At 43.9% G+C, this 15,946-nt stretch overlaps 1 protein-coding gene across 1 annotated transcript in view; it reads left to right on the top strand.

The window, feature by feature from the left end:
• The first annotated feature begins 1,902 nt into the window (after positions 1 to 1,902).
• The window catches only part of LOC102377337 (FYVE, RhoGEF and PH domain-containing protein 5), a 28,272-nt gene continuing 14,228 nt past the window's right edge, over positions 1,903 to 15,946 (top strand). The window contains exons 1-5 of the mRNA XM_006024149.3: positions 1,903 to 1,998; positions 2,167 to 2,238; positions 4,505 to 4,573; positions 10,952 to 11,035; positions 12,255 to 12,334. Of these exons, the coding sequence (XP_006024211.1) occupies positions 1,903 to 1,998; positions 2,167 to 2,238; positions 4,505 to 4,573; positions 10,952 to 11,035; positions 12,255 to 12,334 (401 nt within the window). The remainder of the gene's footprint in view (positions 1,999 to 2,166; positions 2,239 to 4,504; positions 4,574 to 10,951; positions 11,036 to 12,254; positions 12,335 to 15,946) is intronic.

The following is a 15,946-nucleotide window of genomic DNA, read 5'->3' on the forward strand; positions in this document are numbered from 1 at the left end:
GTCACACAAAATGATTTGGGAGGTTGGTAATGAACTACAGAATCTTTCACCTCCAGATGCTGTTTGCATCCTGACAGAGTTAGGGCAAAAAGGCATTCAGATCCGATAGCTGTTCAGCCTCCCATGATAAATGAGTTTGGTACTCTTCAGTCCATTTCCTTGTGAATGTGTATCCACATCATAATGATCAATATTATAACTGGCACCTTTGCTAGTGCTTCTGAGAGAGAAGTTAAAGACTAAATGGACCGTGGAAGCTGAACCTCTTTCACTCACAGAGATTCCACTAACAAACAGAGCTGAGTCAATTTGAGAAAGCAGTGCTTGAGAAGTGTGCACTGCCTGCTCCATAGGTGAAAAGAGGACTAGCTCTGGAAGTCTGGAAAATATATCAACAATCAGTTACAAACTGCCGTAACATTGGGGCCCTTGGATGCCTCACTGAGGCCTTTAGGTGCATCAGCTCAGCCCTGTTTCTGGTGCGCGCAGACAGATGTTACTGAGAGTGCTAGAGCATCTTCATCCAAACCTTCATGCAATGAGAGTTCAGTTTGTCATGGGATAGGGTCCTTTTAAAGCTCTCTACAGCTGTGTGCTTGTGTTTGGTCACAGCTATAGAGCACATTCAGGAACCAAATCGGGTGGAAATTGTCACTTCTGTCTGTGCCTCTTGTTTCTTATCCAGTCCTAATGATAACATTGCTCCAGCCCAAAATATTTTCAGGACACTCTGATGAACCTGAAAGACTAGACTACAGGATATGTAATGAATGCCTCTCTCTGATTCTGCCTAGGCTGCAGAGCCCCCACTTCAACTCAGCTCTTCCTCCTCAATAATTAACAAAATATAAAATGCATTGGAGAGTCACTGTAGAGAAATATAAAGAACACGAGAGATTCATTTATACTCATGCAACCCCATTGAGTCAGACTCCACCTAGGGATACCACAAAGCCAATCAAAAGAGATTAGGAAAAGCAACCTATGGCAAAAAACTGAGAAAGGAGTTGTTAGACAATGGGGTGTTTTCAGTGACCTGCATAAGGATGATCTTGTCTACAGGTTGTTTGGGCACGTAACTGAGACTTTTGCTCAAAGCAACAACCTTGGGCAGGAAAGTCCTAATTTTTAGGTCCCTGACCTGCATGCACCCCAGTGAGGTCTCATCACTGCTTCTGGGCAGCCACTCTCAATCTCATGTTGTGGTACTAGCCAGATGAAACGCTAACTGAATCCTCTGCACCTGTCATCCAGCTCCCCTGCTATCTGAGCCAACAGCACCAGCTGCCAGCCAAATGAAACAGGGCTGGGCAGGGCATCACCTCAGACCAGAGGAAGGAAGCCAAAGATATTAAAAGGCTCTTTACCAATGTTGTAAATGTACTGACATCCCTTTCTCCAGCCTATATATGTGCCATCTGATACTCTCTCTCATGGGAGTCTAGGCTGGGTTAGATTAATGTTAAACACCATGCCGAGGGCTAAATTTGTGCACTGTGTGCAATGCTCATTGATTGTTTCTGTGTTGCTCAGGTCAGGTAAGCAATTAATAGTATCAGCCTTTGGCAATGAGCTCCATGATCTTTGCAGAGCATTTGAAAGGGAGATCTGGCTTCATTAAGTGTCTGGTCATTAACCTCTTAAGACCCCCTGGTGCAAATCCATTAATACTGAATGTAAAACCCCAGATAATCCCAGCAATGGTTGTAAAGCATTAAAAAAACCAGAAAGACATATTCTCAATTACCCTGGTAACCCAGGCAAGCACAGGAATGCATGGAGCTTGAGCAACTGCAGTTAGGAGGGGCTGGTGGATGTTGCCTCCATCTTCCAGCTTCCCATTTCGTGGAGGGAGGAAGTTACAACTGAGCCTAATATATAAGAAATAGGTGGGGACTCGGGATGGCTTTCCTGAAGGGAAGTGGTAAAGGGAAGTGCTGTGGGCTTCAGTGGGGAAGCAGCCAGATAAGACTCCACAAAATTGTTAGGCTGCAGCAGGTTGTCTGGACCTAAAATCCCATCAGACACAACTCTCCTTGCCTACATTTGATACCCACCTGCTGAATGTCAATGTTATCTCTTAGAGGACCGGTGGGGTGGGGATGTCTGCGTGTATAAAGAACAATCACCATTCAGCCTCCTTGACTCTCTTTTTCTGTCTCTCAGGAAAACTTGCAGAAGCTGGTACACATTGAGCACAGTGTCAGGGGGCAGAGCAACCTCCTCCAGCCAGGAAGGGTGAGTGCTGCAGCTCTGATAAGAACATTGTTTTCAACCAGCTTTCTTTCTGTCTGCCTGGGGATTGAGATTTCAGCCCTGGTGTCTACAGGTGTTGTCGACTGGGCCCCTCTGATAAGAGTCAAAGTCCTGGTTTGTGTAAAAAGCTGTCACTCAGCCAGTGCTCAGATGGACACGCCAAGTCCTGCTCATTAGGAGAGGCAGAGGCTGCCCCTGCTTGTAATCAAAGTAAAGATTGGCTTCCATGCTAGCTACCCCCAGAGTTCGGTTGGCACCGTATACTTGAGCAGAATCACTATTTTTCTCCCCAGATATCCTTGTTTAACATTTTTTAACGTTGGCAGGTCCAAACTGTTGGCTGGGGGGCGGGGATGCTCTGGACTGGAGTTTTACTTGGCTGGGGGAGAAGCCTTACATGAGGGAAAATGATTTTTCAGCATAATTATTCTTATCATTCCCTAGAGGTATTTTTGTGTACTATACCATTTGTGTGTGTGTTTATATCACACGTGCATGTACAAACACAGACACAGATCTCACGCATTAAAATCCCTTCTCCAGCTGTGTTTTGCTTCTGACATCAATTCAAGCTGTTTTTCCTCATTTTCAAGCCCATACAGGTTAGCTCCTTTGTATCCCTCTGCTAACAATGTTTCTTACATGAGCCCTACAGCTTAATAGCTCCCTTCAGTCTCACTGAGCATGTCTACATGAGACGCTACTGCACAGTCGTTACTGTGCATTTATTTAGTACTTGTTGTAGCATCCTTGAAAGCACCCTTATACAAGTACTAAATACATGCATAATAACCCAAGTTACTGTGCAGTAGCACTGGCAAATGCCTTTTTTTGTGATGCTATTGCACAGTAGCTTAATACTACTGTACAGTAGTGTCACGTCATTTTTTTTGCCATGTGAGACTACTGTGCAGTAGTATCAACCTACTGCACAGTCAGCATCTCATGTAGACGCACCCGCTGTATCTTAAATAAAATTATTGTGTAACCCTCAAGATATTCACACCACTACTATCCTGACTTATCTCATGACCTCACCACTGCAGCTCTAGCCTGCTTTGTCTCTACCATTCTGGGATTGTCACCATCTCTGATTAGGTAATGTCTTAATGTATATGCTACATGTGGAGATGCTGTGATTTCAAGACTCTTGCAGTCTATTTTCTCTTGGTTTTTGGTTTTCCATACTCATTGCTGCAGGGTGTTTTAGAAGATGAATGTCATTTAATGGAAGTCTGTTGAGTGTTGGCCCAGCCATCTACAAATGTCACCTCTGTATAAACCAGTGATTCTTAACCAGGGTGCCATGGCACTCTGAGGTGCCTTTAGATCCTTTCAAAGGTGCCACAGAGTGCCACACACTGTTAGCACTGTTAGGTGTGCAAGCATAATTCACAAGATAAACTCAGAGATTTCAAACAGGAATCCAGTGTTAAAACATTCTGACATGTTATAGCTTTTCTGAGTTCTTTGCAACCGAAGAATTGCTGTATTATTTTTCTATAGGCAAAAAACAAGAGAAAACTACAAGCTGGCATTTTCTGAGAGGTGCCATGAGTCTAAAAAGATTGAGAACCACTTGTATAAACACAGTTCACCATGGGCGACTGGTGCCTCCTGAGTCTGGGGGGGCACCCGTAGAAGCAGGTGGCAGCGGTGGCAGTGGGGACGGGGCTGGCGAGCACCTGCAGAACCCAATGGTGGCATCAGCAGCAGGGACAGGGCTGGCAAGCACCCACAGAAGCCGCCGGCAATGTCGGCAGCAGAGATGGGGCTGGTGAGCACCTGCAGAAGCCACCGTGAGGTTGGCAGCACGGATGGGGCTGGCAAGCACCCACAGAAGCCACCATGGCATTGGTGGTGGGGACAGGGCTGGCAAGCACTCGCAGAAGCGCCAGCGGTGTCACTGGCAGGGGATGGCCCTGTCAGGGGGCACGTGTCCCCGCTCCTTGTCCTCCCCCTACCAGTCACCTATGCAGGCATGGTGGGAAAGCTTATCAAGCTTGAAACTGTCCTGCCCCTCACAAGTTGCATTCTAATTTCAACACATAGCACTGGCACAATAAAGAGCCACAACGAAATCGGCTGTTCCAAATACTACCTAAACTTATCGTATCATAAACCTATGGACTCATAGTGACACACGGGTTCAAATCTCCTTTAGTGAAGTCATGTAACACAACCCTTCATTTTGAAGGGTGATTAACATTCGCAGGGATGTTACTGATGTTCCTGTTCCTTCCTTCAGGAGTTTGTTAAAGAAGGAACGCTGATGAAAGTGTCCGGGAAGAACAGGCACCCTCGGCATTTGTTCTTGGTAAGGATATTTTATCATCTTGTTGCCTTTTTCATAACTTGCAGAGGGCTGCCCCTGCTCTGTGGCTGGGCAGAACAATGGGCCTGCTGGGCCATTCGGTAGCTCTGAAGATGGAATGTGTTGACTTGTGCAAACAAATGAGATGTTGCCCCATACAAGTGTACAAGTGCCCCTAATTTCTAATTTAAGTCTTATGGTTGAGATAAATTAATGTCTTTTTATTTTTTTTTAGTATTTGGGATTTTTATTCCTTTGGCATTAGACAGTATTGTCTAGTCACTAGTACTTACAGAAGGGATGAGGGAGTCTAGACCCCTGAGTTCTACTCTCAACTTTATAACTCGTGTATTTGTAAATGTGGGCAAGACACTTCAGCTTCTGTACCTCATTCTCTGGACTTGGAGGAGAATGATACCTACCTGCCTTTTGAGGGGATGTAATGCTGAGGGGATGTAAGTTCTTTGAGTTCCTCCGTAGGAAAAAAAAAATGCAGAAATATGAATTATTATTACAACACAGTCTTTGCAGAATTTAATTTAAAATAATTGAGAAAAATACCTGGAATGTTGTATTTTCTAGTGACCTTGTAAATCTTAAGAGAAGTTCTCTGATTATGTTCATGTTTGATGTCACAAACATTACTATTATGGATGAACTATGAGGCAAAACAGGAGAAGCAGAAACCAGAAAGAGAGAAATTCTAGTTTAAGTAATAGACATGGAAAGGAAGGTCATTTAAAACTTGAGTAAAAGGCAAGGTGAACTAAATTTAAAAAAAAACAACCCACTAGGAAAGGTGTGTTCGGAAGTTGCAGAGGCAAGGAGGACTGCTTGGATGAATGATGCGCTGACATGAATATGAATGTGTTGTGAGAGGCTCTATGGTAGTGATTTCCAGTTAAGGAACAATTTCAGATTTCAGGGGAAGGTTCAGCTGCTCAAATCCGGATGTTAACTGCAGGGTTTGAAATAATAATAATCTCTTTGGCATCTGGGAATGTTGCAGGAGCCAGTTCACAATGTTAAATAGACCTACTGAATATACAACAATGGCAGCTTGTTCCTCTTCCTAGTTGAAAGGCGAGGTGTGGCCAGATTGGTATTGAGGTGTGGCCAGATTGAGGTACCTGGTACATTAGACATAAAAGCCAGTTTTTTATATACAGGGCTGGGTTCTTTCTTAGTATATCTTCACTGAACCAATGGAAATATATAGGGGGATTTGGACTCGCTCTTCTCCCTCTCGTTGAGTAAGTGATCAGTTCTTGAAGCAGTTTGAAACTTGTTAGCAATGATCTATCATTGGGCTCAGTTTGGGGACTGGGACCCAATTTTCTGTTCCCAGGAGCTGGAGAGCAGAGTTGAGAGGATAAAGGAGGAGAGTACTTCATAGACTACAGTTGTAGCCCATGAATAAGGAGGAGTGATTCTTATGTTAAAGTCCAAATATTTTTGTATTTTCCCCCTCTTTCCAGTAACACTGCAGAGTCTGCAATGGCACCACAAATCACAGTAGCGTTTACTAGCCTATTTACCCTGTTTATCTAGTAAAGAGACCACTGTGCATCTCTTCTTCTGTATTTCAGTCTTGAAATATAGCACCATTGTTATACCAGTCTTAAGACCCCGCCAGTCTGCCAAAACAACCGATCAGGGCAACACCCCATTATCTAAATGCAGGACATGCACACCCATATACTTCTGTGCCAACGCACTTCTGCCTTGACCTGCAGCACCCAGATATGAGTAGAGAGAGAGTTTACCCAACCCTGCAGCACTGAGACATGCCACATTATATGGCATGTCTTAGCCCAACAATTAGCAGCCTACTCCAACTGCCCCCATCAAAGTTAAGACAATGCTGAGGGTTTTGCAAAATCCCACTGTTAGAGCACATGCTGAAACATAAGGTTCAGAAAGGGCTCTGTCCCCGAGTAAACAAGCCACACAACGGTTGTGGTTAGAACATGCAATTAAAATGGCATGTGTCTGCGCCAGATCGTGTTTGCTTTTGTGTTTTGTACGCATATCTGTGTTGTATGTATATTTGTCATCTGAGTGTATGAGCATATGTCTACAATGTGCGGTGGGTATTTATATAGACATATGTGTAGCGTGTATATGTAGGCATTTGATGCACGTGTCCGTGTGCATATATCAGTGGGTGTCTGCTGTGCATGTGTGTCCTGCAAAGCTGCTGGTGCTGAGTGTCTTGTGTAGGCCAATGGTATTGTTGAATCTGGTGTTTCCTGGCAGGATGTTTGGTGTGTTTCGCTGGGCGCCTGTTTCCTGAGTCCAGTCTCTGTTTACACGGATGTTGGAGCCTCTTTGCAGAGAGCACAGAACAGGCGGGTAAAGCTGGCAGGCCCCCTAATTGCCCCCTGACTGCAGGACTCTTCGACTCAGACTGTCTCTTATCTCACACTTCCAAGAATTTCTCTACAAAGGCTGCTTGTGTTGGAAGTGAGGCGGAGGAAGCTGCAATCAGGCTGGGAGATTTTGTTTAACGCTCCAGACAGAACGGCTGGAGCATAGCAGGGTTCTGAAAACCTGGATTTGGAAAGGGGACACCCCTCCCTCCTCGCCCCCCCCCCCCACACACACACAACTTCATATACAATCCTTCACTATTAAAACAATAAGTGTTTCACCGTAGACTTGAACAGGAGCAGCACAAGGGCCTAAAGAACAACCTCTGAAACTTTCAGCACAATGAAACATCTGGCAGAAGTTTCTGGCGAAAGACTGCAATGCAATGATGTGTCAAAATGTTAGTACTAAGGGATAGGGGAATTTGCTTGGGCTAATTAGAGTAGAAGTGTCCATCTTTCTCCCTGCTCAGTTAGTTCTTGGAAGACTAGTCGTCTCAGGAAATGTGTTCTTGGACTTGGTGCATATGGTTTGTGTGTGTTGAGAGGTGTGTGATGGGACTATTGGTTTCACCCTCAGTATTTCCTGGTTAGTTCAGAAATCCCAGGCATTTAAAAATTCTCTGTGATCACTCATATGTTGGAAATGGAGTCAACACCTTTGGATTTCTAGGAGTTTCTCCAGACATCATGGCAGTGTGTCCTCTTCTACCACAGTTACCCTGGGATTCGTAAAGGACACCAGGATGTCTTTTGTTCTTTCCTAGAAGCCACTGCTTCAGGAAGTTGTGCAGAGGAGTTATGGGATAGGTACCCTGGGGGCTGTGCAACTTCAGTGGTGTCACAGAGCACAACTGGGGCAACGCTGCCATCAAAACACGGCCGGCGGGCACCCGCTGAACGCTGGCTAACAACACTACTGTCCCATTACCCATCGCTCAGTTCTTCATAGCAGACCCTCACATGGAAAGCAGCTGATAGTGCAGACCCAGAGGTCTTTCATTGTATATGCCTCCCACCTGTCAAGCTTTGAAACATATATCCTACATTGCTTGCAATAAGTTAAAACTAGGAGACTTAAAAGCCATTAGAGCCATATTTTCCTCAATATAAAATAGAAGCCATAGCAAAACTTCAGTGGGCAATTAGAAAATAAAACCATAGTTAGTATTTAATAAAATCTTGGGATACTAACCCAGGCTCCCATGATAACCGCAGGCATGCTGGTGGTGTTTGCATTAACCAACAGCAACCAAAGTGTGATGGGGTTTTTTTAATAATTTTTATATATAAAATCAACAGGGCTTATGGCCAAAGAGGCATAGTTATGCACGCTGGGAAAGCCCTGATGATGTCTTTTATGAGCTAATATTCTTTGCTTAAGTGCCCTTCATTAACTGCCTTTTTCTGTGGTTTGGAATGACCCTGAAGTATGTGGCAGTGTGAACTGCTTCTTTTTCTAACCCAGTAATCGCTCAAAAACTTGAGGTCTGTGTTCAACCAGCTCTCTGGCCATGTTCTCTCCCCTGGCAGAATCTCCAGGTGGATGTGAAAATTCACAAATGGGAATCCAGGCCATTTTCAGCAGCTAATACTAAAACAAATCTTTTTCTTTTTTTTTTTTTATTTTAGTGTCTGCTGAGGTCAGGTCCCAGCTGAAACTAGCTTAGATCTACACATCCAGTAACATCAAGCAAACAATAAACAATAGTGTACTCCAGTCGTTTCTCAGCACAGTTTGATATAGCTCAGGATTTCCCACCTTAACCTTCCAGGAGGTCGGAACTAATTCCTCTCATTGGCTATGCACAGTTTCTGCTTAAATTGGGAATTGTTGTACGGTCAGTCCTGGGCATGTGTCACGGTGCGATTGGATTGATGTTAGCATGGAGGGTAATTTATGAAGCAATAAGTAAATGGCATAAAAACTCCACGACAAGCCATTTGTCACCTTGTTGTATGGAAATTCTATTGTCTCACACTTAGAGGAACAAATACTCCAGTGCAGAACAGAGAGACCACAGAATGAGTCTTTTCTTCTCTTTCAAGGTTTCGGTTTCAATATAATAATAATACTCTATGGAACTCAAAGAGATTTAGAAATATTGGTGAATTAGCCTCAGAACTGAGAAGCATGTACTCGAGTTGGATATTCTAGTTTGGCAACTGAACTAAAAAGGAGGGGGGGTGGAATGCAGTTTGGGTCAAACTGAAATACATTTTTTTGGTGGTTTTCAGAAGGGAGAAAAAGAAAGAATTAATTTGTGTCAACCAGGAATATTTCGTCTGACCCAACACAAAACATTTTGCTTAGTGTTCAGGTTATTAACCCTTCTTTCAATTTAGGTCCATTTTAAATTAAACATGCTATTAAAAAATCACTTAAACTATATCAGAATGAATGTTTATATATTTATGTTCTCCAAGGATTTATTTCCCTGTGTTTTTCAGTCAAAACTGTTAACCCAATTTCACCCAAATTCAGTTTGTTTCCTTAATACTGAATTAATTTACTGTTTGTTGAAAAAATTTCAACTAGCTCCAAAAAGCATTCTGCTTTTAGAGAAAAGATACTGGGAATCAGAAAACTGACTTGCTGACAATTGAACAGCATCAAGAAGAGAGCCCAAATATGAATGCCTGACCTCAATGAAGCCAATGGAAATTTGGCCTTTGGCTTCAGCATGACCAAGATTTCACCCCAGGAGTCCCGACTGTACATCTACCTTTCCTAACCACTAGAAACTATTCCCTCTCATCAAGTAAGAGGAACAGTGACCTCCTAAGAAAACATTCACAGGATTTCACTTTCCATTTTCAAGGCAAGGGCATAAGTGGAAGCAGGAGAGGGAGGTGCCCAGCAAAGGAAACGAGCAGGTAGTGACTCAACTCCCTGTGATGTTCCGTTCCAGCGACACTCTGGTGATCTCAAAAGGGAGGCAGAATTAGCATCTAGACCTGTTAAACCGGTGGAGATTAGTGTGTCCCATTTTGTCTGAACCATTTTATTATCTAATATATTGCATAAAGAAACATAAAAACAAGATTTTAGGTAGTGAATGGATTTTTTTCACAAAATGTAGCAGAGCTTTCTCAGCCCTTTGGTGCCAGTCTACCGAGGATAGTCCTCCAAAGCCCTCTCTGCTGGGCGTAGATAAACTACTATGAGTTAGCTTCCATCTACTGCAGGGTGCAAGCAGACACAAGGGCAGCTATTGTAGAGCCGCTGGCACACTGTAAACCCCTGCCCTCATTTACCTCTCAGTAACTTGCTCCTGTGCCCATGCATACTCACAGGCATCAAGTCAGGATTTGGGCACACTCCCCAAGATCACGGCAACTATCTCCACTCTGAACTCTCTTCTCCCCTAAGGACCCCTGAGACTGGAAGGCTGTCTGATGCTGTAGGGTCTTTAGTGCCAAGGCCTAGCCCTAATTGCAGATTACTTGTAGCCTCATTCAGGAAATAGTGCAAGGTTGTTCACAGATGAATGAGGTTAATGCTTTCAGCCTCAACCTCAACCAGGGGATGGCAACATTTGTTGCCTTCTACCCTGCTTTTCCACAGCTGTCTGCATACCTCTTCCATTTAATCCCTTCTGCTCTAGGATGGCAGCAACTGCTGTTTCTCCCAGTCCTGAGTACAGCTGTGATCCAGTAGTGCTTTTAATGGGGTTACCCAAGGTGTATATGTGCCACTGTGCTTTTCAAAATATGTGTAGCATTTCCCTTAAGAGAGGGACATTCCTTGAACAAAGAGTAGACTGTTCCCTAGAGATTGGCAGCAGTCAGAAATGTGCAGGACCTCAAATCCAAACGCCCTCCCTCACCACCAGTTTTGTGGAAATGCAGATTTGGGTCTGAACTTTGTGGCTCAAGCCTGTCTTTCATAGAAATCCATGCAGTTCATCAAGTCGCTGCTTGCTCCAGGCTGCCCCCCTCCAAGGAATAATGGTCAGGCCTGCAAGACATATTGCAAATTATTGATTTTGTCTTTCTCTTCATATAGATGAATGATGTTCTGCTGTACACTTATCCCCAGAAGGACGGCAAATACCGACTGAAAAACACCTTGGCTGTGTCCGGAATGAGGGTAATGTTTAGTCCACTCTATAGCCAGGAATTAAAGTTCATTTGAGTTTTATAAGACAGTTTGCTAGTGCTTTGCTAGTTTATCTTTTCCTGTTGACAAAAGAGAAAAACGGGCACATTATCTGAGGATTCCCTTGCCTGTAGCAGGATTTAAAGGGAAAAATATAAAGTACACAAATAAAAGATTATCTAACAGGTTGCAAATTAGCATGACAGCCTTATTCAGGCCGGTCATGAATAATGCAAGCCAAAATCAGATATACTATTGGATCATGAAACTAGAGACGGAAAAGATTTATTATCCCATTTAGCCCATTCCCATCTCCTTGTCTCCAGCTGGTTGGTCCCTACAATATATTCACCAGAGCTTTTGCCAGTCTGGTTTGAAACTCTTGGCACTTCTAAAAATCCACATATTTTATTCCCTTCTTTGGGAGGTTTCACATCTTCAGCCTGTGTTGTCATGTTGATTTCATACCAAAGTGCAACCTGGACTGACAATGAAAGTCAGGAAAATAGAGAAATGGAACAAATGCAGGATGAGAAATATCTTGGCATCTGTGTTTTATGGGATTCATATAAAGAGACGTAAATGTGATCAGTGAGGGTTGTTTGTTTTAAAGGCTGGAAGCTGGAAGATTTAGTTGAATATACTTTATGGTGTCTTTATTCCAGAGGGGGACACTAGCATCCTGGAGACTTAAAGGGGTGTGTGGCAGATTTTTGAATTAGGCTGGCAGGATGTTGGGGCTGAAAGTAGAGCAGGATGTTCTCCTGAGGCAAAAGTTTTTAGAAAGTTTTACAGCTACACAAAAACAAGGTCCAGAGACTGGGCACATGTCAGGGGTAGCAAGACTCCAGACCTAAACACCCTTAAACCCAAATCTGATATATAATATATATATATAAAATCGCCTATCTTTATCCTGGGCCAAACATAAATTCTCTCTCTCTCGCCACATCATTACAGCATCTATATTCAAACTAGCAATAATATGGAGAGAAAATCATAACACAGGCATTACTGATATTCCACCCCTTTCACGGCATGGTGAGCTTTGTGTTCTCATTAGCACTGAGAACCCCACAAACACTACAGAGGGAAGGCTAACACTCTAGTGGGGGGGCTTCATTCATCTTTGTGCATCCAAACTTGTGCCATGAGTTCACTATGGTAGCTTGACTCACCTCCACTTTGTGTACGTGTAATTTATTTCTAGGTCAGCCGCCCAGTGACCGAAAAAGCCCAAAATGTCCTGAAGATTGAATACGCCGAACACTGTCTCACTCTGTCAGCAAGGTACTGTCCCTCCCAGCCACAACAGAGGGTATTTATTTTAGCCACATCTCTTGAAAGTCCCACCACAGCCCTGGACTTAATTGGAATCCCATTATTTTTAAACTCCATTTCAGTCCATGCCATTGTGAGAGATAATGACCAAGCGCCTGATTATAAAGAGGGCATTCATTTTAAATGCAAGGCTCATAAAATACAATTAATTCAACACTTATAATGAGTAAAAGGCTGGAACTCAGCACTTGAAAACATTTTAAACAGGGAGAAAAGAGTAGAAAATCTATTCTAATAAGCCTACACCCTCTTCCTTGATCTTTTATAACATTTTCCATGTCACACTGAGAATGCAACTTTGTCCACCACCCTTTTATAACTTCACTTGTCAACTCCCATCATGAGGGTGACCAGAGGGTTAGCAAAAAATAGTAATTAGCCAATTCCACGTAACAGATTTAATAGCATTTAATTGACAGAACAGAAATTAAACTTTACTGAGGATGTAATGGGGTCTTTTTGTTTCAAGGAATTTTCTAATGAGTTTAGGACAACTTAGTAGTGATCACAATCAGGAAGAGTGATCGCTGTCCTGTGATTACATGCTGAGGCAGCAAGAGTTTGCATGTCAATTTCTGAGCAATGAAACAGCAGACAGCGGGGTTTTAACTAAGAAAGCATCTTGCGGATTCAGTGCTAACTGATCAGAAACAATGAGAAGGTTGCATTTGATTTTCAGGCCCATAATTTAATATTAAAATAATGTGGTGTTGCTGACAACTGATCCTGCTGATGAGGTTATCAAAGCTCTGAGCACTAAGGTTCCCATGTCAAGTCTCCACCTACAGCATGGCTGGAAGCAGCCGGCGTCCCCCCCACAGCATGCACAACACAACCAATCTCTAAGAGGCTGGGAGGGTGTTTTCTTTGGCACAATCATTCAGATCTAAATCCTCCTCTTTTGAGGAGCATCTGCTGTCTGTGCCCAGTACTCAGAATCCTGCCAAAGCCCTTCCACTAAGTACCTTTTGCAGCCAAATATTCAGAAAAAGTCAGAGATTTTTGGTTATCAGTGCTGAATGCCCATGCAATGCTCAAAAAGGCACCCAATGCCATTCAAAAATGAACACATGTGGGTGCAGTGGTCTGTACTGTGAAGGGCTGCATGAGTGTAGATGAAGCTTCTGTGTCAAGACAAATACTAGTTTGCAGTGTACTAGGTGCACTGCCTTGATTTTCAAATCCTCCATTACTCTCTTTGTACTGGCATCCAGCTTGTGATCTCTTTAAAGGCTGAGCCAGTCATCCCAGGAGGACTTGTGTGTATTCAGCCACCCTTAGTGTCAGGGCCTGAAGCTGAGATAGCCCTTTTGATAATAAAGCTAGTTTGAGACTAACCACAGTGAGAAAGACCAAGTATGAGAAGCTGCCTCCTCCTTGTCTTGCTCATGCTGGAACCAACCATAAATGAAGGCCTTGCTGGCACATCCTGGGCTACAGGGTACGGTAACCCTTGGAGCAGCAGGGAAGAGGTAAAGCCCTTAGTTTAGTGCCCTTCTATGTGCTGGCAAAGCCAAGCAGCTGCACGAGGGAGAGCACAGTCTACACTCCTCGGGGAATGCTCACTCCCCTTTACACTGGGAAATTATAGGTCTTGTGCCTCTGAGGCACCATGTTTTCCATGGCTCTGTTCCCACTGGGAAGGTAGGAACCCCAGGACAAGGCATATGTTGACTATTCCATTAATACCTTTGCCCTGGTATGAAACAAGAGGAGCAGAAGACTTGGCAAAAGCAGCCAGGACAGAGCACACAGGAAATGCATTGAAACAATAATTAGTTGAGAGGGCAGGGTCAGAAATGGCAGTGTTAAGTACTTAAAGTTCTTATAACTACCATTAAAAATGACCCATGTAGACAGCTGGGTTCTTCAGATGGCAGGGGGCAGGTGACAGTACTGAGCATGCAGCCGTTCTGCAATACTGCTGTCCCTTCACCTGCATTTTAAAATTCTCTCTCCAGACAGAAGGGAAACCATACAGTGCCCATATAAAATGGAAATGAGAATGCTGTCCCTCTGCGTGACACTCCCATCAGGTGGATGCAGAGGCGGTCATGCTATTGAGATCAGTACCAGAACCCAGTACAAGAGACACCCTAATGTCCATGCTGCACTGATATTCCCTGCTGCCCAGGAGAGCGTAGTGACAATTCAACCCTATTTCTCATTAGCTAAACACAACAGTAAAACCAAACAAAAGAGCTTCCATCTTGGTGACTGACAGCTTAACACCGTGCTAGATCCCAGCAATTTTTGTCAGATGCCTTGTGTGGCAACACAGGAGTTTGTGGGTTGTGCATCAGAGCCTCCAAAACTTCAGCAAAAAAATCCTCTGAGCCCTCACACAATCAGGGAGTGAGTTAATTGGGATGAGGTTAGTGCCAATTGACATAATTCATCTTGCAAGCCAGCAGCCACATGTTTTCCTGCACTTTCTGCACTATAACAATCTGTGATTATTGCCTAGAGATGTTTAATGGAATGGAGAGTAGGTGAAAAGGGCCAGTTAGAGATTAGGCTTTTTATTGGCAGATCATCCCTAGTGAGCCATCCTTGCCAAGATGACTTTACTCCACATCATTAAATCAACCATGCTTTTTTAAAAAAGCCAGGTCTTGATCCTCCGGTGGTTTAAATTTGGGGGGGCGAGAGAGAGGTTAAAAGTTATGATGGTGCTACTTCTGTTAACACTTTGGAGCCTGGGGCTGTAGCCTAGTGATGCTTTGTTTAGCTGACAGGCTGGCCAATGCAGGCATCTCCGGTGTTGTTTCCACCTCAAACCAGCTGGATTTCTGATAAACACTGGAAGGAGGGGAGGGGAGTGAAGTTGGCTTTTCTTAGTGGTAAGGACTGAATAGTAATGTAGGTCTTGGCAACAAATTGATCTAATGTCTTATTCCCTTGGCATACAGATGTTGCACACCTGTATGCGTGATACACCTGTGTGGACCTTCACTGCCCCAGCAGGGCTGTAGTATTTTACAAAGGCTGGTGTTTTTCACAGCTGAGGGCTTCCTCACGGAGCTCATAGGGATTCCAAGCTATGGGTCACTGAACAACTTGTGTTTCCTCCCCCCACCCCCAAGACCACGAGAGAGATATTGTTCTCAGAGGCCTTGTTTGCTGTCCTTCCTGAGTTCAGCCTGAGAAAAATTGCAGCTGAGAAGCAGCTGGCATTAATGCCAACGCTAATTTTATGGGGAGTCCTAGTGGGAAGAGCACTTAGCTTTAATGGGAGCACCTGGCATCACTCGTAGAGGACAGCATGTGCTGAACTGCTGAAATTCACACCCAGAGTAACCAGAATTCTGCGCCAGGTGAGATGGGAAGTACAGCTCTTCCTCTCTTGAACCCATGTAGAACCATTGACATACTGGTTCTCTGCAAGTGAATTTGGTGCTCACTGAACTTATCACAGGTGATTACGGTTGGGAAGCCAGATTGCCAGTGGGTATGCTGCAGGGGCTCCTACAAATGCCCCTTGCCCTGGCACAAATTCAGCTAAGTCAGGTGGCTACTTACTGGCTACTACTCTCCCCACCCTAGATGCTGCACAATTAT

The sequence above is a fragment of the Alligator sinensis genome, unplaced genomic scaffold, assembly GCF_000455745.1.
Source record: "Alligator sinensis unplaced genomic scaffold, ASM45574v1 scaffold451_1, whole genome shotgun sequence".
Taxonomy (NCBI): Eukaryota; Metazoa; Chordata; order Crocodylia; family Alligatoridae; genus Alligator; species Alligator sinensis.